The sequence below is a fragment of the Musca domestica genome, unplaced genomic scaffold, assembly GCF_030504385.1.
Source record: "Musca domestica strain aabys unplaced genomic scaffold, Musca_domestica.polishedcontigs.V.1.1 34, whole genome shotgun sequence".
NCBI classification, from domain to species: domain Eukaryota; kingdom Metazoa; phylum Arthropoda; class Insecta; order Diptera; family Muscidae; genus Musca; species Musca domestica.
Window position 1 is genome coordinate 4261657 of NW_026712313.1, and position 26011 is coordinate 4287667.

The 26011-nt window shown below is 32.0% G+C and overlaps 1 protein-coding gene across 2 annotated transcripts in view; it reads left to right on the forward strand.

Moving 5' to 3' along the window:
* The first annotated feature begins 860 nt into the window (after window positions 1–860).
* The window catches only part of LOC101895032 (collagen alpha-1(III) chain), a 60647-nt gene continuing 35496 nt past the window's right edge, over window positions 861–26011 (forward strand). Inside the window, exons 1-2 of one of the 2 annotated variants that reach the window (XM_005183672.4) lie at window positions 861–1070; window positions 1260–1576. In XM_005183672.4, the coding sequence (XP_005183729.1) occupies window positions 1427–1576 (150 nt within the window). In that variant the 5' untranslated portion in view covers window positions 861–1070; window positions 1260–1426. The remainder of the gene's footprint in view (window positions 1071–1259; window positions 1577–26011) is intronic. The other variant, XM_005183671.4, reaches the window with a different exon arrangement.

Below are 26011 nucleotides of genomic sequence, written 5' to 3' on the forward strand. Positions count from 1 at the left end.
ATTTGGCCTAATCAACCAGATAGTATCTGAAAACATATTCCTCAAAATTCCTTAGTTTACCTCAGACTCTTTAGAAAAAAAATATTTCAAAAAAAATAATAAATAAATAAATAAAATAATAAAACGACACGTAGAAAAAATATATATTTTTTAAGTCAAAACCCATTTTGATTTCGAGATGATACGTTTAAAACTTGGTTCGTTCCAAAACCGTATTCTTTAAAATATTCCATTTGTAGCTCAGAGCGCCAGTCTTACAACTAAGACTTTCATTTGGAAAAAAAATTACTCCATATTTTTGCCGAGGATCACACCCTTCCTCCTCGCCTTAAAACGGGACTTCCCCGCAATCCATCTGTTGGTAATCCTGCTGGAGTCGTCTTCGATCATGAAATGGAAATGTATTTTGTTTTACAATTACAAAACTAGATCCTCACATCCCCATTCACATGCAGTGACTTCATCACGATTCTAAAAAAAATTAATAAAAAAAATAAAAATATATATTACATACATAAATATATGTATATCAGCAGTAAAACTACGTTTAAAACAACGGGGCCGGGAAATCAGACAAAAAAATAACAATTATATATGTAAAATTGTCGCAGAACCTCTAAGGCAGGCAGGCATCAGATACAACCACATTGAAAGCCCAACCAGCCATTATCAGCCAGAGCATGGCGCAATGTGTGTGTGTGTGTGTGTATGGGTGGCCATATGGCTGTGTGAGTGCACTCGTTTTTCTCGCCTCGTGCCACTGTGTGCGCCTGTATGCAACCAGCACTGGCTCGTGCATGGGTATTGGTGGCTGGCTTTGGGCTTTGGGAGCAGCATGAAAAATCTTTGGCTGGCCGCATGTTTAGTAACACTTCGAACGTTTGTCGATCTCCATGTAGGGAGAGTGTACGACGATCGTATTTTTCTTCTTCTGGCTGTCGTATACCCAAGGAAAGAAAGAAAGAACAAAAAAAAAATAATAAAACAGAAGCATTGTTGAAATCGATTTGACTGAAAACAAAATAAAGACCGCAATCAGTGTATGTTAAAAGTGCCTAACGTCGAGTTGTGTTAGTTTGACAGACAATTTTTTTTGGTTAATTTTGTTTTTTTTTTGCATTTTGTATTTTTTGTTTGGTTTTTCTCTTTTTTTTTTGGTTCCCTTAAGGCATTGTCTTTTTTTTGGAAAAATTGTTTTTTTTTTTGTTTGTAACGGTTAGTTTTTTTATTTTATATTTTTTCCTTTTTTCGTCCCATAGTGTTGTGGCAACGGTAGTGTCCTTTTCTACCTTGTTCAAAGAAAAGCTGATGTTAGAAAAAAATAAACATTCCACCCTTAAATAAACTTTTTTAAAGAATATAATAATAACAACAAATTCAAAACGGATACGCGTCTAAACGGTTAACAAAAAGAACGTCCAACACGATGCTGCCATTGCCCAGAGGCCTATTGGGTCTCTTGGGTGCAAATGCCACCCCCAAGTGGCATAGACAACAACAACAACAGCTGACAATGAAGTCAGTGTTTTTGGTATTGTGCCTCGTCTTGCTGAGTGGCCAATTTGCAGATGCAAAGGTAAGTTTATACAAAATATAAACAAAAAAGTTCAAATTTAAAAAGTGCATTGTTTTGGAATTTGAAAAATTTCTGATTGTCGATATTTTGTTGACATAATTTTTTGTATTGGATTCAAACTTCAGTGTCAATATTTTTTAATTAAAATATATGTAGATATATATCTATGTGTCCATATATGTATCTATGTATGTGTGAAAAACGGGATTTTGGGTATTTGTCATGTTAATTTCTGATAATATCGATATGAGAAATATCTCCATCGATATGTTTATATCTAGCATTGGAGAAGTACTTTTTGTTGATTTTTTTTTTCAAAATTTAGTGAGCCTAACCCAAAATTTTTTAAATTTTTTTTGTTGTAATTTTGGAAATGATTAGAGAGCGAGTGCACACTGAAATGTTGGGTTATTTAAATTTATTTATTTATAATAAATTTGGGTTATTAAAATTGAATACAGTGGTACAAAGTGGTACAAAAATTTGAATTTGATACGAAAACAATTTCAAATTTTTAAAAATAAAATTTATTAAAAAATACAATTATTTTGACCTATGCTGAGCATAAGGTAACATGGTTTAACACATGGAGTTATAATATATATGTAAGGGAATTTTAAATATTTTTATTGCAATATGAAATAGTTCTTACATTTTACTTGGCCTAATTTTATACAAAAAAATATTGCAATTAAAATAAAATAAAATTTTTTTTCTTTTTTTAAAATATAATTTTATTTTATATTTAAAATAAAGTAAAAAAATAAATAAATTTTTATTGTATTATTTAATATATAATTTAATTATATTTTAATGTAATAAATATTTTTTCGTTCAAAAAACCGATCTATATGAAATAGTTCGTAATTTATTTTTATTGCAAAATGATATAGTCAAATTTTTACAACAAATTATTGCAATTAAAGTAAAAATTTATTTTTTATTATTTTTCCCATATATAATTTTATATTTTAAAAAAGTAATACCAAATTAAATAAAAATTCATTTTTTATTATTTTTTAATATATTATTTAATTATATTTTAATTAAATTGATTTTTTTTGTTCAAAAACCTATCTGTATGAAATAGTTTTTAAATTTCACATGGCCAATTTTTACAAAAAAAAAAAAAAAATATATAGCCATTAAAATAAAAAATAAATATTATTATTTCCTTTTTAAATATATTTTTTATATTTAAAAAAAAGTAAAAAAAAGTGTAAATTCGGACGGGCCAAACTTTGAATACCCTCCACCATTTAGAACGAATATGGCAATTAAAAAAATAAAATCTGTTAAAAATTCTGTTAAAATCTAAAAAATACCAAATTTAGCCGTCATATTAGGGTCTAAACGACGACGTGGACCTGTATAGGCAACTTTTGTCATAAACGAAACTTGAAAAAAAAAATCATCAATATAGGAAGGTGCTATTATATGGGGGCTATTCCAAAATGTGGACTTGCACAGACAATTTTCTGCCTTAGTCTGCAGTATCCATTACGAACATCAAATACCCAATTTGAAGCAATTCCGATGAATAATGTCGCTAAAATCATCAAAATACAGAATATAGAATATAATTCTGTCATAGGCTGCAGTATCCATTACGAACTTCAAATACCAAATTTAAAACAATTCCGGTGAATAATGTCGGTAAAATAATTAAAATACCGAATATTGGGGGGTACCGTTATGTGAGGGCTCTGAGAAGACGTGGACCTGCACAGACAATTTTCTGTCATAGGCTGTAGTATCCATTAAGAACTTCAAACACCAAATTTGAAACAATTCCGGTTAATAATGTCGCTTAAATCACCAAAATACCGAAAAAAGGGAGGTACCATTATATGGGGGCTATACCAAAACGTGGACCTACATCACCCATTTTCAATACCAAAAGTCCTGCAGACATAATAGACATTTGAGTAAGATGTTATCAACCTACTTCATTTTTTTCGGAAGCTACAGTGATTTCCAAGACGAACGGACATCGCTATATCGACATAGAATTTAATGCTGTTCAAGAATATAGTTTGTGGGGTCTAAAATGTATATTTCGAGGTGTTACAAACGGAATGACAAACTTAATATACCCTCCATACAATGGTGGAGGATATAAAAAAGGGCAAGTGTTTTGGATATAGTCATTTGATTTTATCAAAAAAAAAATAAATAAAATCGTTTTTTTTTAAATAAATAAAAAAAATCTAGTCTGTTTTGAGGGTATACAAATTTAAAGCTCAGGTATCTAAGACATAAAAATAGGGCATTGATTAGTTATTCGGAAGAAAATGGATATTTTTCTGAGTTATTATTTTTTACCCTCCTCCATATTATTGAGGCTATATTAAGTTTGTCAACTGTTAGCAACACCTCGAATATATAAATTTTAGAAAAAAAAAATAAGGGCTATTTTTTTTGGATATTTTCATTTTTAGAACCAATCGAGTTTAATTAGAGTGTGTCGAGACTAAAATTTGTGGATATTTATATTATACCAATGTGGACTCAAAGATGAACTCTATGGTTTCACCGTCGTTCGAACCTTTCGCCACTCAGAAAGGGTGAAATTATACAAAAAAGACACGCACTAGCCCCTCGTAATATTCACAACCAAAAATAGACTATGCGATATTATTTGTTTCAGCCATAATTCCCAAATATTTATCGGACCTTTAGTCAATATTTCGATATGTTGTATTTAGTATTTCCTCATTTTTTCCTTATTTTTGATGCTACATTATTTATTTCACTATTAATAACATTTTACAATGAAATAATTAATTTTCTAATACTGAAGATTTTAATAAAGAAATCCATCTCTTAAAATATAGATTAAAATTTCCTCTCAAACAGGGGTGCTCAAAAGCGTGTTCTAGAACATGAAGAGAAAAAAAGAGATAATTTAATAGAAAATTAAAATTCTGTTTTTCTTTATATTTTACGGTTCTATTTAATTGTTTTTAAACACGAATGTTTGCCAATATAGTTTATAAAGCAAATGGATAAAAAATATTTGTATAAATAATGACTTAACACTGTTTTATTCTTGATTTAAATAAGCAAAGAGAAATTTGACTGAAAACAGATATTTCTTCTTGAGCACCCCTGCTCTCAAAAAATCACTCTCTTTCTCTTTGCGTTTATCTGAGCTTAATACGAGAATATGCTTTTTCTTATTCATACAAAGTTCTTCTGTTTTGATAATCATTATCAGATAATCTCTTAAAACATTGTTTGGAAATTCTCCACAAAAGAACTCTCTCTTTATATTTTTGTGTTTATCTCATCTTATTGCGAGGATATGTTTTTTTTAAACTAGTCTGTTATGTTTTCTTATTTTTTTTTAATGATTAGACAATATAAAAATTAAAAACTGCAAATTAAATAAAAATAGACGAAAAAACATTTATTTTTTCGTTTATTTAGGCTTTTATAACGAGCGCAAGAGACATACAGTTTTGTTCATAAATTATTTCCAAACATAAATTTCTCTTCCTCCATGTTTCTCTTTGAAACATACCGTTAAAACGAGCACGAGCTATCGATAATAAAATAGGCACCGCTACATGATGCTGACCAATTGAATTGCAATGATCTCTTAAAAATTCTCATTTTAAGTGTTTCTCTTTGAGTGCTCTTTTCGAGTTCTCTCCGTTATCAAGAGATTTTGATGAAATCGTGTATTTCCGTTGATTATTAAGAGAGTTTATTTATGTCATCTCTTAATTTTACATATTTCTAGAAAAATTTTATTTTTTTAAGAAAATAAAAATTAAAAAAAATGCATTTTAATAAAATAATCAAAACAGAATTACACAAACAAAAATCTTATGTTTTCGAAAACAATAACAGCAAAAAATTGGGTCAAATGAAATAAAAAAAAGAAAGAAAAAAACCTAAGAAAAAAATGAAAACATCAACTATCAGACAACTTACAAACGAAATGAAGGACAGACGGACGGACGGGAGGACGGACTTGAAGAAATTGTCATGGAGGAGTGAGTACTAACTATGTCTTAATCGTTGACTTTCCACAACTGTTGTCGTCGCCTGGGCATTACAATTAACATTATTTAGCATGGATGCATTGTAATCAGCAGCAAATAAAAAGCTTGAAAACTTGCATTTGATGAAGTGGAGTGAACTGTTTTTGGTATCCAGCGCCATTCATCATCAACGGCAGTGGCATACTCCAGCAATAAAGAATAAAGAAAATTCTGGCTGGCTGGCTGACTGACTGACGACAGACATTGGTGATGATTAAAAGCAATCTACAAAAAAATGATGACTGAGTGCCATGGGTGTTATGGCCTATCAGTGTACAACATGTATATTATATTTCCGGAATTAGTTAGAATGCAAAAGGGTGTTAGAGAGAATACTTAAAGAAAAAAATGGAGTTAAGGAGAAATTAAAAAAAATATATAATATGGAAAAATAAGGTATAGAAAATAAGAGCCTGAGAAAATCACATATTCTGTAGGTTTTTTTTTTAAATTTTTAATTTTTTACTTGGGAAAAAAATTAGAGCCTGAGAAAATCACATATTCTGTAGGGTTTTTTAAATTTTTAATTTTTTTACTTGCGAAAAAAAATATATTTTTTTTGAAATCCAAAAATTTTGATTTTTTTTTAATTAAACTAAAATAAAAAAATTGTAAAATTCAAAATTTTTGATTTTTTTTTTAATTTAACTAAAATAAAAAAAAATTGAAAATATCGACAAGCACAAATAGGACGCATTTTTTTAAATTAAAAACTAGTAATATTTAAAAAATATGTTATAGAAAATAAGAGTATGCTTATGTATGTACAGGTTGAAATAAAAAAACTCCAACAGAGGCAAACGCCATAATTTTTACTTTTTTAATTTTATTGAATGAAAGCAAAAAAGGTCGGAAATAGCTTCAAATTCTAGAATAAGTTTAGACTTGTTCGAATTCGTCACCTTTGGCACGAATTATGGCCTTCAAACTGCCAATAAAACCGTCACACGCTGTCCGAATGTAGCTCTGCGGTATTTTGGCCCATTTCCGGCGAAGCGCTTGCTTGAGGTGATCGACACTTTGGTATTTTTTAGTGCCAACCTTGCTTTCCAACAAAATACTCCAGGCACAATAGTCCAGCGGATTGGTATCCGTAGATTTTGGTAGACATTGTGCGCTGAAAATGAAGCGAGGAACCTCATTTGGTTACCATTCTTGGATGGCGCTTGCTGAGTGCAATGGATCTGAGTCCTGTTGGAATGTCCAAGTTGTGCGGCCAAAATGTTTGCGTGCCTAACAAAGCTTTAATACACCTCCAGAATATTTTCGCGATAATATTCGGCATTTATTTTGATGCTACTGTCGATTAATACAAGCGGAGAGCGACCATCGGCTGTTATGGCGGTCCACACCATCACCATGGGCGGCGCTTTTGGAGTTCTGGTGGCCAACCGAAGGTGCACATTTTCAGCTGACCTCTTTGGCAATGTTTTCTCATCGGAGAAAACCAGAATTCCATCATGAATAGCCCCCATATAACGGTACCTTCCGATATTCGGTTGTTTGATGATATTAGCGACATTCTTCACCGGATTTCTTTAAAATTTGGTATTTAAAGTTCGTAATGGATACTACAGCCTAAGACAGAAAATTGTCTGTGCAGGTCCATGTCTTCGTATAGCTTCGTACCTCCAGATATTCGGTATTTTGATGATATTAGCGACATTCTTCATCGGATTTCTTTCAAATTTGGTATTTGAAGTTCGTAATGAACACTTCAGCCTAAGACAGAAAATTGTCTGTGAAGGTCTACGTCTTCGTATGGCTTCGTACCTCCAGATATTCGGTATTTTGATGAGTTTAGCTACATCATTCACCGATTTTTTTAAGTTTCGCTTTTGAATATTGTAGAGGCTTATGAAAAAAGTTACCTATGCAGGTCCATGTCGTTATGTAGACCCTAATATAACAGCTACATTTGGTAATTTTAAGATTTTAATAGAATTTTTAACGGATTTTATTGTTTTTGAGAATCGCCAAATTAGTTCCAAATGGTTGAGGGTATTCAAAGTTCGACCCGGCCGAACGTACAGCTTTTTTACTTGTTCTAAATTTAAAATGTTTATATTTTTTCAAAGGCCTTCAAGGCCTTATAATTATTATGGAAATTATTAAAAAGCAGAAATTGGAGAAATGTATGTTTGCAAAAAAAAAAAAAAAAAAAAAAAATGCCAACTTCTTTTATTTTTTTTTTCAATTAAAAAAAAATTAAAAAAAATATTTTTTAAAATTTTAAATTTTTTTAATTGAACAAAAATAAAAAAATGTTTGGCATTTTTTTTGGCAACAATCCATTTCTCCAATTCTGTTTTTAATAATTTTTTTCCCATAATTTTAAGGCCTTGACCTGACATTCTGAAAAGTTTTGCCCAAGATCGACCCAATCAACCTAGTTTTTAATTTCGTATTTTTTTGTCTGCTGCTTCTGTTGCGTCTTCCAAAACAAAAAGAGATAACCCGACCTGATTTTTTATCAACTTCTAAAAATTTTATTCTCAGATTTTTTTTCTTTGGCTTCGACGTTTCTTTTTGCAGAACCACATAAAAAAATATAACCAAAAATAATGCCTTATCAGCTACTTCCATGATTTTCAAAAAAAATACATTAAAAATAAAAGTTCAATATTTCATTGATAACCCTTGGTGAAATATTTCAAAACCAAATTCAAAATCGTCACCTCACAGAGTAATTAAAAAATAAAATTATTAATATTTTCTAAACAAGGATGAACCAAAAAAATAAGCTACAATTAAATTCAATTTCCGGTCGGGTACAATTTCATAAAAAATAATGTATATTGGTTTCCATAATTTTTTGTTGTGTTCATTCAAAGAGAGAAAAAAACTGATAATTTGAAATGACATTAGTTCGTGTTGTTAACCCCGTTATTAACGGGAAAAGAGGGAGAGAAAAAAAAAACAATGTAAATGTGACATTAATTATGTGTGGCGCATTATCGCCCCAAAAGTAGGCAACACATTCATTAATAGTGTGTTACAAACATGTATAGATGTGTGTGTAACAATGATAGCCTTCAATTATTTATTAATCAAGTCACACTACTTCGTGATATATATATTTAGAAAATTGGCGCGTGTTTCCGTCATTGATAAATTGAAGTTCCGTTGTAGTGGCCCCAATGCACTCAAACACACACACACACGAATACACACACTTGGACGTATTGACTTACAGTTTTACATGCCATCTCGTATCGGTTGCATTAAAAATGTATCACATTTGAAATTGAATTTTTTTTCTCACATTTTTTTTTTTGTTTTGTTTAAACAAATTAGAAACAAAGAAATAAATATTGTATTTATTATTGTTCTGCTGTAATATCAGCTAGGCGATTTCCTTTCCCATTCATTGATAAATTGCATTCAATCTCATGTAAAGTAGCTTTTTTTAATCATTAAAGAAAAATGTTAAAATATAATTGGAATGCCAAGAAGAGGGAGATTCGACCAGATTTTTCTTTTGAATTGAAAATTTCAATTTTTGAATTGACAATTTCAACATCAAATTTCAAAATTCAAGCTCACTCCATTCACTCAAAGGCAAATTTAGTACTTTTCAAAAAAAAAAAAAAAAATTAGTACTCAAAACTATGTACCAACAGTGGTCTCCATATCAAATTTCAGAAATCCAGCTCTATCCCAAGAACCAATTGCAAATTTTATTACCACAGCTTTCCTACAATTATACCAAACATGCCCAAAACCACCTCCTTTTCTCTAACCTAGACATCACCACCTCTATATCAAATTTCAGGATTTCAGCTCTAATCTTTCAGCCAATACCAAATTTAGTACAATTTGGTACTTTTCGTACAATTTTAGTACACATCTCCGAAACCATATCTCCATATCTCTACCTAAGATAACAACAGTGACCTAAATATTAAATTTCAGAATATTAGCTCTTTACTCCATTACGAAATTTAGTACCATTAAGTACAATTATAGTACGCATATCCAAAACCATCCAACTCCATGTCTGAGCCACAGTCATCAACAGTGACATCCATATCTGATTACAACCCAATATCAAACTTAGTTCAATTTAGTACTTTTCGTACAATTATAGAACACATTTCTAAAAACATCTCCAAATCCCAATCTCACATGCCAAGAGAGACCTTAAGATTCAGAAAGTCCTTAAAAATTACCAATTGCTGCTCAAACATCATTTTCAAAAAAATTAAAAAAAAACTCGATTTTAACTTCCAATGCCCCTTTGAAAAATTCATAAAAAAAAGGTTTTTGGTCCTTTAAAAAAAATTTTTTTAAAACCATCTTTAAATCCCAATCTCACATGCCAAGAGAAACCTCAAGATTCAGAAAGTCATTTAAAAATACACAATTGCTGCTCTAAACTTTTTTTTTTTTCAAAAAAATGTTTAGAAAACCACGACTTTTATGTCCTTTCGAAAAAATCTTTAAAAATCACTTTTTTGTCCTTTAAAGAAATTCTTAAAAAATTCAAGATTTTTGGTTCCTAAGTCCTTTCGAAATACTTTAAAAACAACGGATTTTCATCTAGATAGTCTTTTAAAAAATTTATATTTTTTGGTCCTAAGTCCTTTAACAATTTTCTTTAAAAAATCCAAGATTTTTGGTCCTTAAATCCTTTTGAAATTCTTTTAAACCAACGGATTTTCGTCCCGAAGGTCCTTTAAAAGTTTTCTTTAAAAAATCCACGATTATTAGTCAAAAAAAAATCCTTTCGAGAAATGAGTGAGAAATCCCTTTAAAAATCCCCGATTATAGCTCCGAAACTCCTTTTCAAAAAAAAAAAAAAAAAAATACAAAATCCACAATTATTAGACAAATTATTGCTCTGAAACTCCTTAAAATTTTTTTTTCGAAAATCCACAATTTTGTCCCAAAGGTTCTTTGGATTAATTCTTAATTCTGAAAGTTGTTTCTAAAATTTCTTTAATAACCACCGATTTTGTTCAAAAATTCCCTTAAAAATGTTTTTAAATGATATATACCCTCTGTAGCCATATGGCTGAGGTATTAAAAATTCACGCTTATTTTTCAAAACATACTTTAAAAAAAGTCCTTGATTGTAGTTCAGAAATTCCCTTTGAATTTTTTTTTAAATACCTAAATTAGGTCAGAAAACCCTTTGAAACTTCTTAAAAAAATTAAAAAGAAATCCAAGATTTTTAGTCCCAGAGTCCTTATGAAAAATTAAAAAAAAAAACATTGAGTGTAGATCAGGAATTCCTTTCGAAAATTTTTTTAAAAACTCCTTTAAAATCCTTTAAAAATGCCCAATTATTGCTCTGAAACATATTTTCAAAAAAAAAAAAAATTAAAAAATCAACGAATCAATCAAGTCCAAAGTCCGTTCGAAAATATCTTAAAGCAAATCCTTGATTGTTTTATTCTGAATGTCCTTTCGAAAAATTCTTTAATAGTACCCAAGTTTAGGTCAGAAAGTCCTTTTGCAAAAATTCTTAAAAAAATCCACTATTTTTATTCTGAATGTCCTTTTGAAAAATTCTCTATAAACCCATTTGTTGTTTAGAAGGAAAATTCCTTTTAAAAATCCTCGATTTTTAGTCAGAAAGTCCCATCCCTTCAAAAATTCTTTCCCAACGTCCATTTAAAATATTCTTCAAAAAATCCACGATTTTTATTCTGAATTTTCATTTTTTAATATTTTTAGTCCCAAAGACCTTTTGAAAAATGTGATAAAATCCACAATTTTTATTCTGAAAAATTTTTTAGTCAGAAAGTCCCATCCCTTCAAAAATTCTTTAAAAATCCAAGATTTTTTGTCCCAACGTCCTTTTAAAATATTCTTAAAAAAATCCACGATTTTTATTCGGAATGTCCTTTTGCAAGATTTTTAGTCCCAAAGACCTTTTGAAAAAATTATTAAAAATCCACAATTTTTACTCTGAAAGTTTTTTTTTTTTTTGAAAATTCTTTCATATCCTCCTATTTTTGTTTAGAAAGTCCTTTAATTTTTTTTAAATCTACGATTATTAATCAAAAAGTCCTTACAAGAAATGGGTGAGAAAGTCCTTTAGAAATCTTTAAAACTCCTTTTAAAAAAAATAAATAAATAAAAAATAAAGTTAAAAAATTCACGATTTTAGGCGCAATGTCATTTTCTTTTTTTTTTTTAATTCACGATTTTCATTCTAAAAGTCCTTTCAAAAAAAATATATTTAAAAAATCTACGATTTCTAGTCAGAATATCCTTTAAAAAGTAAATCAGAAAGTCCTTTAAAAACATGATTATTGATCTGAAACTTCTTTCAATAAATATTTAAAGAAACCTTGATTTTTTTCCCAAAGCCCTTTTGAATAATTCTTTAAAAAATGCTTGACTGTATCTCAGAAAGTCCTTTTAAAAAATTCACTAGTACTGCCTAATTACTACGTTTGTTCTTTCCAAATATTCTCTAAAAAGTCCAAAATATATGTTTAGAAATCATTTAAAAATTCGTACATAATACCCATATTTTTTAGCCAAAAAGTTCTTCAAAATATCCACATTTTCTAACCAAAAAGTTCTTTTGAAAAGTTCTTAAAAATATTCACATTTTTCCACCAAAAAAATCTTAAAAAGCCAAGATTATTGTTCAATTAGTCTTTTTAAAAAAATAGTCAAAAAATGTACGATTTGTATTTCGATTATTGCTCAAAAAGTCCTTTCGAAAATTCTTTTTAAAATCCACGATTCCAGTTTTCAAAGTCCTTTAAAAAATTAATCAAAAAGTCCTTAGGGAATTTCTTTCAAATCCACTTCTTTTAGTCCGAAAGTCAAAAAGTCTTTTCGAAAAATGACTAAAAATTTCTTTAAAAACGCACTTTTTTGGCCGAAAGTTCTTTTGAATTCTTAATTCTTAAAAAAATAATTTCAAAATTTCTTTGAAAAAATCCACATTAATTGCTCCGAAAGTCCTTTTAAGAATTCTTCAAGTCTAATTCTTCCAAAAATGTTCTCAAAAAAAATCCCTTAGATGTTTCTCTCAATTTAAAAATAAAACACAAATCCAGTTTTTAATACAAAAATCAATGTTGAACTTGATGAATGAAAAAAGCCCGACTGAAAGCATGTAAAACCTACAAAGCAAAAATCACAACAACCAAATCATGTTGCCTGTTTATGCCGTTAGATGTACTTGGCCACGGCCACTATTACGACAACGACAACAACTACTTTTCTTTTTGTGGTTTTCGTGCCTCCAAAGGCCATAACTTCTCGTAACTGCACATCTTTTTCTTCGTCTTCGTCTTCTTCTTTGCGTCTTTGTTGACACTTTTTTCTTCATTAATGTCTTTTGTTTTACCCTCTTCTCTGGAAGAGACCGTTTATCTTCGATTTCATTAACGGACTGCCAATAAAACTGCTCTGGAGTGATACTTAACCGCAAAATACCCAACCAACAACTTACACACTGTGTTGGTGGCCGACGAGGTGGTGGTGGTGCTGAAAAAGGATTAAATTTCTTCTTCCCTACACTCAACATTGGCAAGTTAGTTGAATTTGGTTAAATGCTTTCAATTCAAGGTTAATTGTTTGGCTTTAGTTTTATTTTTGTAAAATTTTCCGAATTTGTTTTTGGGTAGTAAAGAGGTTGAGTTTTACATCCTATTCTCTGGTTGAAAATCAAAATAGATTATTTCTCCCAAATTTAGTACATCGTACTATTATTACCAAACTTGGATCGAGTTCGGAGATGGGTAATATTGGTCCACCACTTCTGGTACCTCTCCAACAAGAGGTCAAAAATTTCAAAAAAAAAAAAAAAAAACATAAATGATGTGCAAATTTACCAAAACCTAATGTTTTGGTTAGCACTAACCAGTTGCGAGAATGGACAGTAACGGCCCTCTCGATGAAGTACCTCCCCCACAAAAGGTCGAAATTTTGAATAATTATAACAATTATAAAAATTAAAGTAAGATTCCGATTGTCTTCAAAGTTTGCACATTTCAGTATTTCTACAAAGACATGATCTGGTAAAAAGAACGAATTGAACGGACCTCTCCCTCGGGTACCTCCCCCTCAAAGGTCAACATTTTGAATAACCATAAAGCCCATAACACTCGAAATGAGCGTTGGATTACTTTCAAATTCGGTACATCTCAATATTTTTACTAACACAAGATCTGGCGTAAATATAGAATTTATCGGACCACCTCTTCTGGTACCTCCCTCCCAAGGGGTCGAAATCTCGAATAATTATATCTCTCATAAAATACGAAATAAGCGTCAGATTCTCCTCAGATTTCACACATGCCAACATTTTTGATAGCACAAGATCTGGTGTGAAGATGGTACATATCGATCCACTCCTTCTTATACCTCCCCCACAAAGGGGTCATCATTTTGAATAGCCATAAAGCCCATAAAACGCGAAATGAGCATTCGATTACTTTCAAACTCGGCAAATCTCAATATTTCTACTAACACAAGATCTGGTGTGAAAATGGTAGATTTCAGCCTTCCCCTTCTGGTACCTCCCCCACAACGGGTCAATATTTCCAATAATTATATCTTTCATTAAATACGAAACAAACATCAGATTCTCCTCAGATTTCACACATGCCAACATTTTTGATAACACAAGATCTGGTGTGAAGATGGTACATATCGATTCACTCCTTCTTGTACCTCCCCCACAAAGGGGTCAACATTTTGAATAACCATAAATCCCATAAAGCGCGAAATGAGCATCCGATGACTTTCAAACTCGGCAAATCTCAATGTTTCTACTAACACAAAATCTGTTGTGAAGATGGTAGATTTCGACCTACCCCTTCTGATACCTCCCCCACAACGGGTCAATATTTCGAATAACTATATATCTCATAAAATACGAAATAAGCATCAGATTCTCCTGAAATTTCACGCATGCCAACATTTTTGATAACACAAGATCAGGTGTGAAGATGGTACATATCGATCCACTCCTTCTTGTAAAGGGGTCAACATTTTGAATAATTATATATCTAAAATACGAAATAAGCATCAGATTCTCCTCAGATGTCATACATGCCAACATTTTTGATAACACAAGATCTGGTGTGAAGATGGTACAAATCGACCCATCAATTCTGGTACCTCCCCCACAACGGGTCAAATTTTTGAATAATTATATATCTCATAAAAATACGAAATAAGCATCAGATTCTCTTTAATTTTCACATATATCAATATTTTTAATTACACAAGATCTGGTGTGAAGAAGGAATATATCGGACCATTGCTTATAGTTCCTTCCCCACAAATGGTTCAAAAATATGAATAATTATGAGGTTCATAAAACGGAAAGTGAGCATTCGATTTCTTTCAAACTCGGCACATTTCAATATATTTACTAACACAAGATCAGCTGTGGAGATGGGATATATCGGCCTAACCCTTCTGATACCTCCCCCACAAAGGGTCGAAATTTAGAATAATTATATATCTCATAAAATACAAAATAATCATCAGATACTCTTGAATTTTCACTCATCGCAAAATTTTTATTTACACAAGATCTGGTGTGGATAAGGAAAATATCGGACCATTTCTTGTAGTACCTTCCCCACAAAGGGCAAACATTTTTTTATATTTCATAACTTGCGAAAAATTATTTTCGAACTTAGTATATCTAAATATTTCTCTTAAATAGTTATCTGATTTGAATGTGGACTTTATCGACCCACTTCTTCGACAAGTTGTCGCAAAAAAATTATATTAAAATTCTCTTGAGAATTTCTCTTTCATTATTTCACTATGTTTCTTAATAATAAATATTTGATTCTCCTATTTTGACCATAACTTCTTTATTTTTGAGTTTATCGCATTATTAGAGTGTTTCATTTCCGCTTTTTATTAAACGAATATTTAATTTTCTTATTTTGGTCATAATTCCTTTATTATTCTTTTAAAGTTCATTTCTCTTCAGATTATCTATTTCTCTAACATTTAAAACCCCATTTTACCACATTGCCTTTCAATTTCATCAATAAGTCTAAATACTCTTTATTCTTTTAGTTCTCCTTTGAATATTTTCCAATTCAAATGCATTTTTGTTATTATTATTTTGCCTATCAATGCATATTGATACCATTCAATGTTTCTCTTCATCTCTTAAATTATTCAAATTGAGCGCTCTCTTCAATTGCAACTGAGTGCACAACGCACACACACAACAACACAGCACCGAACAACCAAACAGCCAACGTTATCACAAATCCAAGCAAGTCCCATTGTGGAAATAATCAATGAATGAATGCATGAACTAAATACACAAAAAAGGAATGAATGATACAATAACAAAAAAAGAAAGAAAATCAAGCAACAACGCCAACAACAATATTCAAATGACTCTTGTGAATGCAACAAGTGTTGGGTGTGAGAGTGTCGGCCAGCCACCCATCTAGAGCTGAGAATTGATCTCTCAATGGCAGGCAATAGGAAATGAGGAGTGTTGTGGGTGAGCATTCGTGCATGAGTGTGTGTCTGTGTAATTATTGATGTGCAATAATTGTAAGAAGGAAGAGCACTTATGTGGAGTAGTTGTGGGGAGTAATTGTTGTTGTGTGGTATCTCATCTCATCTTCAGAAACAAATGAAGTACATTCTCAAGCATTTCCATAAACACAACTACCGTGTCTCTTTTCCCCTCCTCCCTTTACTCCCTTCAGTTCGATGATTGGAGATCATTTTCATTATAGGAGTGTATGTGTATGTAATATTGGAACGTGTTATTATTTGCTTATTGAGGAGTTTGATCTTAATTACAAGATGATATTGGTATGCACTAGTGTTGTTGTTGGTGTTGCTGTGGCCTTTGGGGTAAACAATGTTTCCGTTTTTTTTTCGTTCTCTGCTTCTCTTTGATCAATGTTGGGCCAATTGATCCGTAACACAGTTCTAAGAATTTACAAAAAAAAAAAATATATTGTGAGGAATGCAGAGGGCATGGTCGGCAGGCGAATAATCAAAAATGGCAAGTTATAATGTAACTAAAACCCTTCAAACATATCAAATTGATGCATATGTTTAAGAGAGAAACTTAGCAATTTTTGGATGAAATCTTAACATTTCTTTTCACAACAAGTGTCATAATTATTAGAATTAATACGGTCGGAAAGAGAATCAAAAAATACCCCACAAAGAATATATATTCTTGATCAGCATAAAATTCTATGTCTGTCCGTCCGTCTGTCTGTGGCAATCACTCTAACTTCCGAACGAATTGAAGTAGGTTGATAAAATTTTACTCAAATGTGTCTTTGGTCTGCAATTTTGAAAATGGGCTGTATACCATGTTTGGGTATAGCCCCCATATAACTGTAACTCCCTATATTCGGTATTTTGATGGTTTTAGCGACATTATTCACCGGAATTGTTTCCAATTTCGTATTTGAAGTTCCTAATGGGTACTATAGTCTATGACGGAAAATTTTCTTTGCAGGTCTAGGTCTTCGTACAGCCCCATACATAGGTACCTCCCTATTTTCGATATTTTGACGATTTTAGGTAGAATATTCACCGGAATATTCTGTATTCGGTATTTTTAAGAGAATTTTTAAAGGATTCTATTTTTTTTTTTTTTTTTGAAAATTTCCAAATTTGTTCCAAATAATGGATCGTATTCAAAGATCGGCCAGGCAGAACTTACTAATTTTTTACTCGTTTTTTTTTTTCAAAAATTAACCTAAATATGTTGACAAAAATTTGAAACAAAATTTCAAAAAAAATTTTGCATTCATTCATTTTTATTTTCTTTAAAATTGTTGTTGTTGTTTTTTTTCATTCTCCAATTTGTTATGGTTTCATTTATGTTTAGTTTTTTTTTTCTTATTCAAAATTTTTGGTATTGCGGTTTGTTTGTTTGGGATGCGTTCGCTCTACTATTTTTTTTTTTGTTTAGGATCTGTTTTAAATATTCACTTGTTTTGTTTATCTTTGAGGTTATACACATTTCCCAAGATACAAACATACGCACACACCTACACTTACCCGTTCGTTTTTGTTTGTTTGCTTTGAAGCTCCAACCATTGAGTTGTTGGTTTTGTTTTTTATTTTGTATTCCAAATTGTGGGTGATCTCTTCGAGTCAAATAAATTCTTGTTAAAAAAAACGCCCGCAAAACACCATCTGTTGGCGGTGTTTCTTTTTTGAATTTTAGTTTTGCTCAATTTGCATTGATTTGATCTTTGATTTAGAAAGATATTCTTTTTTTGCCTTCGACAATTGATAGGTCTAATTTTCGAGATATGGCTAATTAAGAAATAGAAATTGAATGGCGCGTTAGCGAGGGATTATCAGGAGAAGTCTTCTATCAGACTTTTATGAATAAATTACCCTCTGAAGATCTTCTGGGCTTTCTTCGATGGAAACTTATAGAGAATGAGGAGTTTCTGGTGGATTATCCAGAAAAATCCTCTACGGGTAGTTAATAAATAATGGCCCTTTCTAGGTAACTTCGAAAATATGTTCAATATTGATGAAAATTGAATGGGGCGTTTGTCTTCGACAATTGATAGGTCTACTTTTCGAGATATGGTTAATTAAGAAATTAAAATTGAATGGCGCGTTAGCGTGGGATTATCCGGAGAAGTCTTTTATGAGGTTTTTATGAATATAGAACATCTGAAGATTTTCTGGGCTTTCTTCGATGGAAACTTATAGAGAATTAGGAGTTTGTAGTGGATTATCCAGGGAAATCTTCAACGGGGTTTTAATGAATAAAGGCCCTCTCTAGGTAACTTCGAAAATATCTTCAATAAGAAATAAATGAAAATTGAATGGGACGTTTATAAGGGATTATCCGGAGAAGTGTTTTTTCCGTTTTTTTTTTTTTTTTTTTTTTAATAATGTGCCCTCTGTAGGTTTTCGAAAATATCTTCAAAAATACATTTGTAAAAAATCTTCTGGGATTTCTTCGACGGTAACCTATAGAGAATGGGGCATTTGTGAGGGATTATCCGGAGAAGCCTTCTACGGGACTTTTATCTGGACCCCGTGTAGGTCTTCGAAAATATCTTCAATAAGACATTTTCTGAATCTTCTGGGTTTTCATTAATAGAAACCTAAATTGATCCTTCAATAGGTCGCTTGTAGAGAGAAGATCCTTTAGAAGGTATTTTATATAGAGAAGGCCTATAGAAGATATTATATCCCTGAGAGTTTTTCAGAAGGTCGTATATCTTCAAAGATCTTTATAAGAGCTTCTGTCCACAGAAGAGCTTTGAGAATATTTTTTTCTACAAAAGAGCTTCAGAAAGGCTTCTGCCCAAAGAAAAACTTTAAGAAGGTCTCTTGTCTTTCTTCAAAAGATCTCATATTCATAGATCAGCTTTAGAAGGTCTTGTATCTTTATAAGATATTTAGAAGTTATTCTATCTTTAGAAGAGCTTCCGAAGGTCTTATATCTTTATAAGAGCTTCAGAAGATCCTGTATCCGGAAAAGAGCTTTAGAAGAACTTTAGGTCTTCTATCAACAGAAGAGCTTTAGGTCTTCCATCTATAGAAGAGCTTTAGGTCTTCCATCTATAGAAGTGCTTTAGAAGAGCCTTAGAAAGTCTTCTGTCTTTATGAGAGCTTTAGAAGGTATTCTGTATATAAAAGAGCTTTAGAAGGTCTTCTGTCTAAAGGCCCATTTTTCAATATTTGCCGAATGGAATGTTGCGATATGTAGAAGGTCTCCTATCTCTAGAAGAGCTTTATGAGGTCTTCTATATAAATATGAGCTTTAGAATGAGAAGAGCTTTAGGTCTTCTATCTATAGAAGAGCTTTCGGTCTTCTATCTATAGAAGAGCCTTAGAAAGTCTTCTGTTTTTATGACAGCTTCAGAAGGTCTTCTGTCTATAAAGGAGCCTCACAGGGTCTTCTGTTTTTAGGACAGCTTCAGAAGGTCTTCTGTCAATAGGATAACTTCTGAAGGTGTTCTGTCTATAGGATATCTTCCGAAGATCTTCTATCTGCAACTTCAGCAGGTCTTCTGTCTAAAGGGGAGCTTCAGAAGATCTTCCGTCTATTGGAGAGCTTCAGAAGGTCTTCTGCCTATAGAAGGGTTTTTACAAAGTCGTCTACCCTTTATTGTCTATAAAAGAAGTTCAGGTTGTTTTCTGTCTATAGAAGAAGGCTATCTATATATTGAATAGCTTCAGAAGGTCTTCTAACAACATAAGATCCTCAAAAGGTTTTCTATCTCTAAAGGTGCTACAAAGAGTCATTTATCTCTAGGAGTATTGCAAATGGTGTTTTGACCAAGAAATCGGAAGAGCTCTTGTTTATAGGATAACTTCCAACGGTCTTCTCTCTATAGAGGTGGTTTTGAAGGACTTTTATCTATAGAATATCAACTTTTATAGAACAGCTACAAAAGCTTTTCAGTCTATAGAAGAACTTCAGATCAGTTTCTGTCTTTAAAAGATCTTCTAAAGGTCTTCTCTCTTTAAAAGAGCTTTTGAAGTTCTTCTGTCTTAAAAAAGTTTAAACGGCCCTCTGTATTGAGAACAGCTTCATAAGACCTTAGGTCTACAGAAAAGCTTTAAAAGTTAATCGATTTATAGCTTCAGAAAGTCCCCTGCTCATTGATGAGCTTCAGAGTGCCTTTAGCGAATATATATGCCCTCCAGAATTTTTATTTCTACAGCAAAATTTTGATATTAAGATGTCGCTCTCACATCAAGTACTTTAATTTAGTCTTTCAATGGCATAACTAAGAAAGGGTCGAAATGTGAAATTCATTCTTCGAGAAAAAATCGTTCATCCTTTCATTCAAATTGTTATTACTTAAGTAGCTAGATGTCTACCAAAAACAAACTGATATCGAGATGGCGCTCTTTGCCCTTTCTTTGCCTCTCTTTGTTTTAATGATTATTTATACATTTATAGAACTAGAAAAAGAGAAAAAAATGTGAAATTCGCTCGGAGAGAAAAGAACGGGAGAGGAAATAGTAAAACATAGAGGTCAATTATTCATTTCTAGGGCAGAGTTTTGATATCAAGATGTCGCTCTTCTCATCAAACATGTTTTTCTTAGATCTTTAACGATATTAATTAGCAAAACGGTCGGAATTCGAAATGTCAAAAATAGATGACATACATTCAAAAATTATAATAAATAATAAAAAAAGTTGGTGAGTTTTTTAAAACTTTTAATATTATATTACATTTTGGCTCCCAAATGTATGGCTATAATTTTATATTTTTTAAGCAAAAAAAAAATTAGTAACTTTTTAAAGATTTCTTAGTCTCTTGGCACGGAATTCCAATTTTATAAATTACAGTTTCTTCTATAAAACTACATTTTTTATTGTTTCTTAATATTTATCTGAAAATTACTCCAATCATCATCCTCCCCCTTCAAGTTAACACATTCAAATTTTCATCAATCATCATTATTGAATGTGGCATAAATTGGCAGATGCATTCATTGTTAGCCAATACCACAAAAAGAAAACAGAAGAAAAAATCCGATGATGCCTTCTGCTACTTCCATGCCACTTCTGTGTATTATAAACAAAATCCTCACAGAAATTAGTTCAATTATCACACTTTGACCACAAAAAAAAAACGAAACAATGTGTCGTGATTGAGTTAGAACAGAAATATCAATTAAATATTTGCACAAATTCAAAACTGCACGGCATGGCTGGCCGACTGCCTGCCGGCTTGCATTGCCTCCCAGTTAGGCGGTCTGTCTGTCTGTCTGCCAGGCAATAAACAATTGTTTGTCAGTCGAATGGTTCTTTTAGCGCGAAATCAATCATTCCGAAATGCATCAGATGCAAGCTGTGAACATAATATATACTGACTTATACATATGTTTGTTAGCATGCCTTTTTTTACGGACCATAGAACAAGCTTTGTATACATAAGAAGTTTTGCGGAATGACATCATTTCATTTTGAAATTTTGATTTTAGTTTTGCGTTTTTTTTTTTTTTTTTGGATTTTTGCAACCAGATGTTGCATGCACAATGTATTGCATAAAAAAACGTACATGGCATAAAGAAAATAATTTCTAAAAACGTATTTTTCCAAAATTCACATGATTTTGTGGGGAATATTTTCTAATCTCCATCATAGATTTTTGGCAGTGAATAAAATTAAAAATTTAGCCGCATTCGAAACTCATATTTCGTACATGACCCATGGGAGTACTATAGAAGATCTTCTATTTATAGAAGACCTGCAAAAGGTGTTCCATACATAGAAGAAGACCTTATGAGAATCACAGAAAATATTCTCTGGAGACAAACATTTTAAAAATGTCGTTCTATCTAAGTTTTCCAAACATCAAGCTATAGTCTCCCAAAACAATTCGTTCATTCTTTCATTCAAACATTAAAAAAGTATAGAAACCAGGCTTGGTACATCGTAATATTATTGTCTAACTTTGATTGAGTTCGGAGATTGGCTCGTTACCGTGATACTGGTAGCGTAGCCTGAAGTGGACGAACGAAAACAGCTACTTCAGCAGAAATGGTTCGAAAAGTAAAGAAGCGACTTGATCGAACGAAACCCGCGTCGCAGTGGCCGAAAAATGGCTCGTGAGATGAACATATCGCAATTTTCCATTCGGCAAATATTGAAAAATGAGCTCGGGGTAAAGCCATTGAATATCCACGAGTACAAGAACTTACACCGCAACAGAAAGAAAATATACTCAAAAGAGCTAAAGAGTTGCTTTGCTTGGCCGAAAGTGGTGGACTGCCGAAATTGGTTTTCTCCGAATTTGGATGAGAAAATATTCGTTGTCCAGCAGTTTGTAAACAAAAAAAACATGATCGTGTTTTCTTACCAAACAGGTCAGCTGAAAATGTGCACCTTTGGTTGGCCACCAGAACTCAAGCGCCGGCCATGGTGATGGTGTGGGCCGCCTTAACAGCCGATGGGCGCTCTCCGCTCGTATTAATCGACCGTGGCATCAGAATAAATGCCAAATATTATTGCGAAAATATTCTGGAGGGGCTATTAAGGCCTTGGGCATGCAAACATTTTGGCCGCAGACCTTGGACATTCCAACAGGACTCAGCACCATCACACTCTGCACGCGCCACCCAAGAATGGTTGCACAATGAGGTTCCTCGTTTCATTTTCAGCCCACAATGGCCACCAATGTCTCCGGATACCAATCCGTTGGTCTATTGTGTCTGGAGTATTTTGCAAAGCAAGGTTGGCACAAAAAAATACCAAAGTGTCGATCACCTCAAGCAAGCGCTTCTCCGGCAATGGGTCAATATACCGCAGAGCAAATTTCGGGCAGCGTGTGACGGTTTCATTGGCCGTTTGAAGGCCATAATTCGTGCCAAAGGTGACCAATTGGAACAAATCTAAACTTATTCTAAAATTTGATGCTATTTCCGAACTTTTTTGCTTTTAATAAAATTTAAAAAAAAATGTAAAAATTATGGCGTTTGACTTCGTTGCAGTTTTTTTATCTCACCAAAACTAGTCACCCCTACTAAAAATGCAACTAATGAGAGTTGGTCAAAAAGAGAATAGAAGAAAGAGAGAGTGAGTGAGTACATGAATAGACTTAGTAAAAATGAGAAAAATACAAGAATAAATGTATGGAATACATAAAAAACTGAATATTTGAAAAAAGCTACAAAGCAATTTTGGAAAAAAATATTTGAAATTTTTTTTCTATAAAATTCATTCAACTAAATTGCGTTTCATTACCACATAGTCCATAGTTAATTATTTCTATTAAATCTTTGCCATAAATTTAAATCAAAACAAAAATCTAGGTTATCAGTAGAAAGACATTAACACGCACGCATGTGTCTCTCTGTGTGTGTGTGTGTGTGTGTTTGTATTTTAATACATATTTATGAAATGATTATTATTTTTAAACATTCCACATGATGCAATAATGCTATGGCAAAGTATGGCTCGAGCACATTTTCTTTATACGGACTTTGGATTGGGAGCTGACTCTCTGTGAGCTTCTCTGACAGTGGAATGGACAGCAATTATCGACAGATTTACAATTATGAAGGTATCGAAGATTATATTTGCAGCTTGGGCGCCAATAATATTTTGAATATATTGAAGATCCTTTTTTTAGTAATTTCAAATATAACTCATAACAATCCTCTCTTTGTTCAATTTTATGATGAAAAATCGGAGAACCATTATTATTATTATTATTATTATTATTATTATTATTATTATTATTATTATTATTATTATTATTATTATTATTATTATTATTATTATTATTATTATTATTATTATTATAATTATAATTATTATTATTATAATTATTATTATTATTATTATTATTATTATTATTATTATTATTATTATTATTATTATTATTATTATTTTTATTATTATTATTATTATTATTACTATTATTCATAATAGGAAATATCACCACTAATTTTACACTACACTTTCCCCCACTGTGCCACATTATAATCTCAACATAAGTATTAGCTCCGCCTTCTCATCCATCGCCAATCGTCTCATCGGCAACATTGTTGCAAAATTCCATGTCTAATCTACTCGAAAAACATAAAAAAACTATTTACTAAAGAAAATAGTTTCGCCTTATCAGGTACGATGATACCCTCAAAGTAAATGGACCAATCCAGTAGCTGCATGAGTACAACAACAACAACTGAGAAAAACCAATTAATTATAATCTGTCGACTTTTTAATCGGCCGACACTTTTTTGGCGCCATACACATGGAGACGATTATGTTTTCTATTTATGCGAACTAAAACGTTGTGCGAAATCAGAATTAGAAAACCTTGAAAAAAAATATTCGTGATTAGGTGGGGAACATTTAAATTAGCCATAACTGGACAGCTATGTATGTACAACAACAAATTTAAATTTTTACGGAACGCCATCTACAAACCAATATTGAAAACAAAATATGCTAAAACATAATAAATAGAATCAGTCGGTTTTGCCGACACATGTATACCCCCAGCCCTGTGCTATGAAAATTCTAACTGTTGACACTTAATGGGGTAGGGTTTCGAAGCAGTTTGTCAATACTGTCCAATTCAACGATAACGAGCTATTGTACGAGAACGAGACAAAAGATTTATTCACATTTAAATGCTGGAGTGCTCTAACGATAGCCACTTGGGGGTTTTCCAGCCAAATATAAAGAAATCACACTACCACGCTTGAATTCCATCACGAATAACTTTTTTTCCTGGAAAATTCTCACCAGAATGCTTTGCTTTTGTACGCTTTTAAACAATATAATGACCTGTCACGGGAATAATTTTAACAACTGTCGGACGAATGGCTCAGAAATGACAGCAGTCTGAAGTTGGTCGCAGTTTTTTTGATCTCACCCTCCCTATATATTCCTTGTTTCAATCCGCGCTCTGAACTATGTTACCATAAATTAAGATCTTCTGCCTACAGAATACCTCTCATGGAATTCTCTCTCTATGCAAGACCTTTCAAATGCCTCTACTTTTTGTTTCGGCAATATTTCAATGATTTTACATGATTCTCATTCTTTATTTTTATTCCATACCCCTCCTTCCCTCCTTCCCACCACTTCGTCATCCCCACACATCGGTAATTGCAACTTTATATGCTACATAAACACGCTTATAAATAACTCATTATTCATTATTTGCTTAAACGTTGTGCGTTGTGGTAATTTATTTTCGCATAGATTGATATGCCACCCGCAAAATCGTTTATCTTTCCGCGAGATGACCATCAGCAGCTCCATATGCAAAGAAGGGAGCCAGTGGCACAGAACAGCTATCCAGCAACTTCATTTGTTTTCATTTTGAAGAACCAACAGCTATTTATGATAACTTTGAGGAGGAACAATAATACAAGAGCGAAGTTCCCCCCACCTCTCTCCTCTCCCTGACTTTCATTCATGCACTCATAGTTGAGCAGATCTGCCCTCAAACACCCACCATTGGCGGTGTGTTGGATAGTTTCGGATCGCATCATAAGTATCTGCAGCACTTAACTGGCTCTGGCATATCGACATCTAAGTCGAAGTGATTTCCGCATTGCCTTTCAGTTTTTCTCTTGTTTTTTTTGTTCCTCTTTTTCGTTTCATTTTCTCTGCTGCTTTGTTATGGTATTTTGTAAAAATAATAATCAATTTGTAATTGCTTGTAAAGCTGTTTATTATGCTATGCCTATGGCATGCCTGTGTTTAGATTTGCCTCTTTTTGGATTTTTATTCTGGAGCAGATCTTGGAGTTACTCGATATTGGATAAAGTAGCTGGTTAACTGCTTGGCTTTTGATGATATAAAAATTCCGGCTTTTTATTTAGATTTAGATTTCTTCAAAGCATAACATTTGACCTTTCAAATTTGGCGTGACATGAGAAAATGTGGGATTATTATTCACTTATATGTTGTTAGGGGATTAAGCAAAGAGCTTCC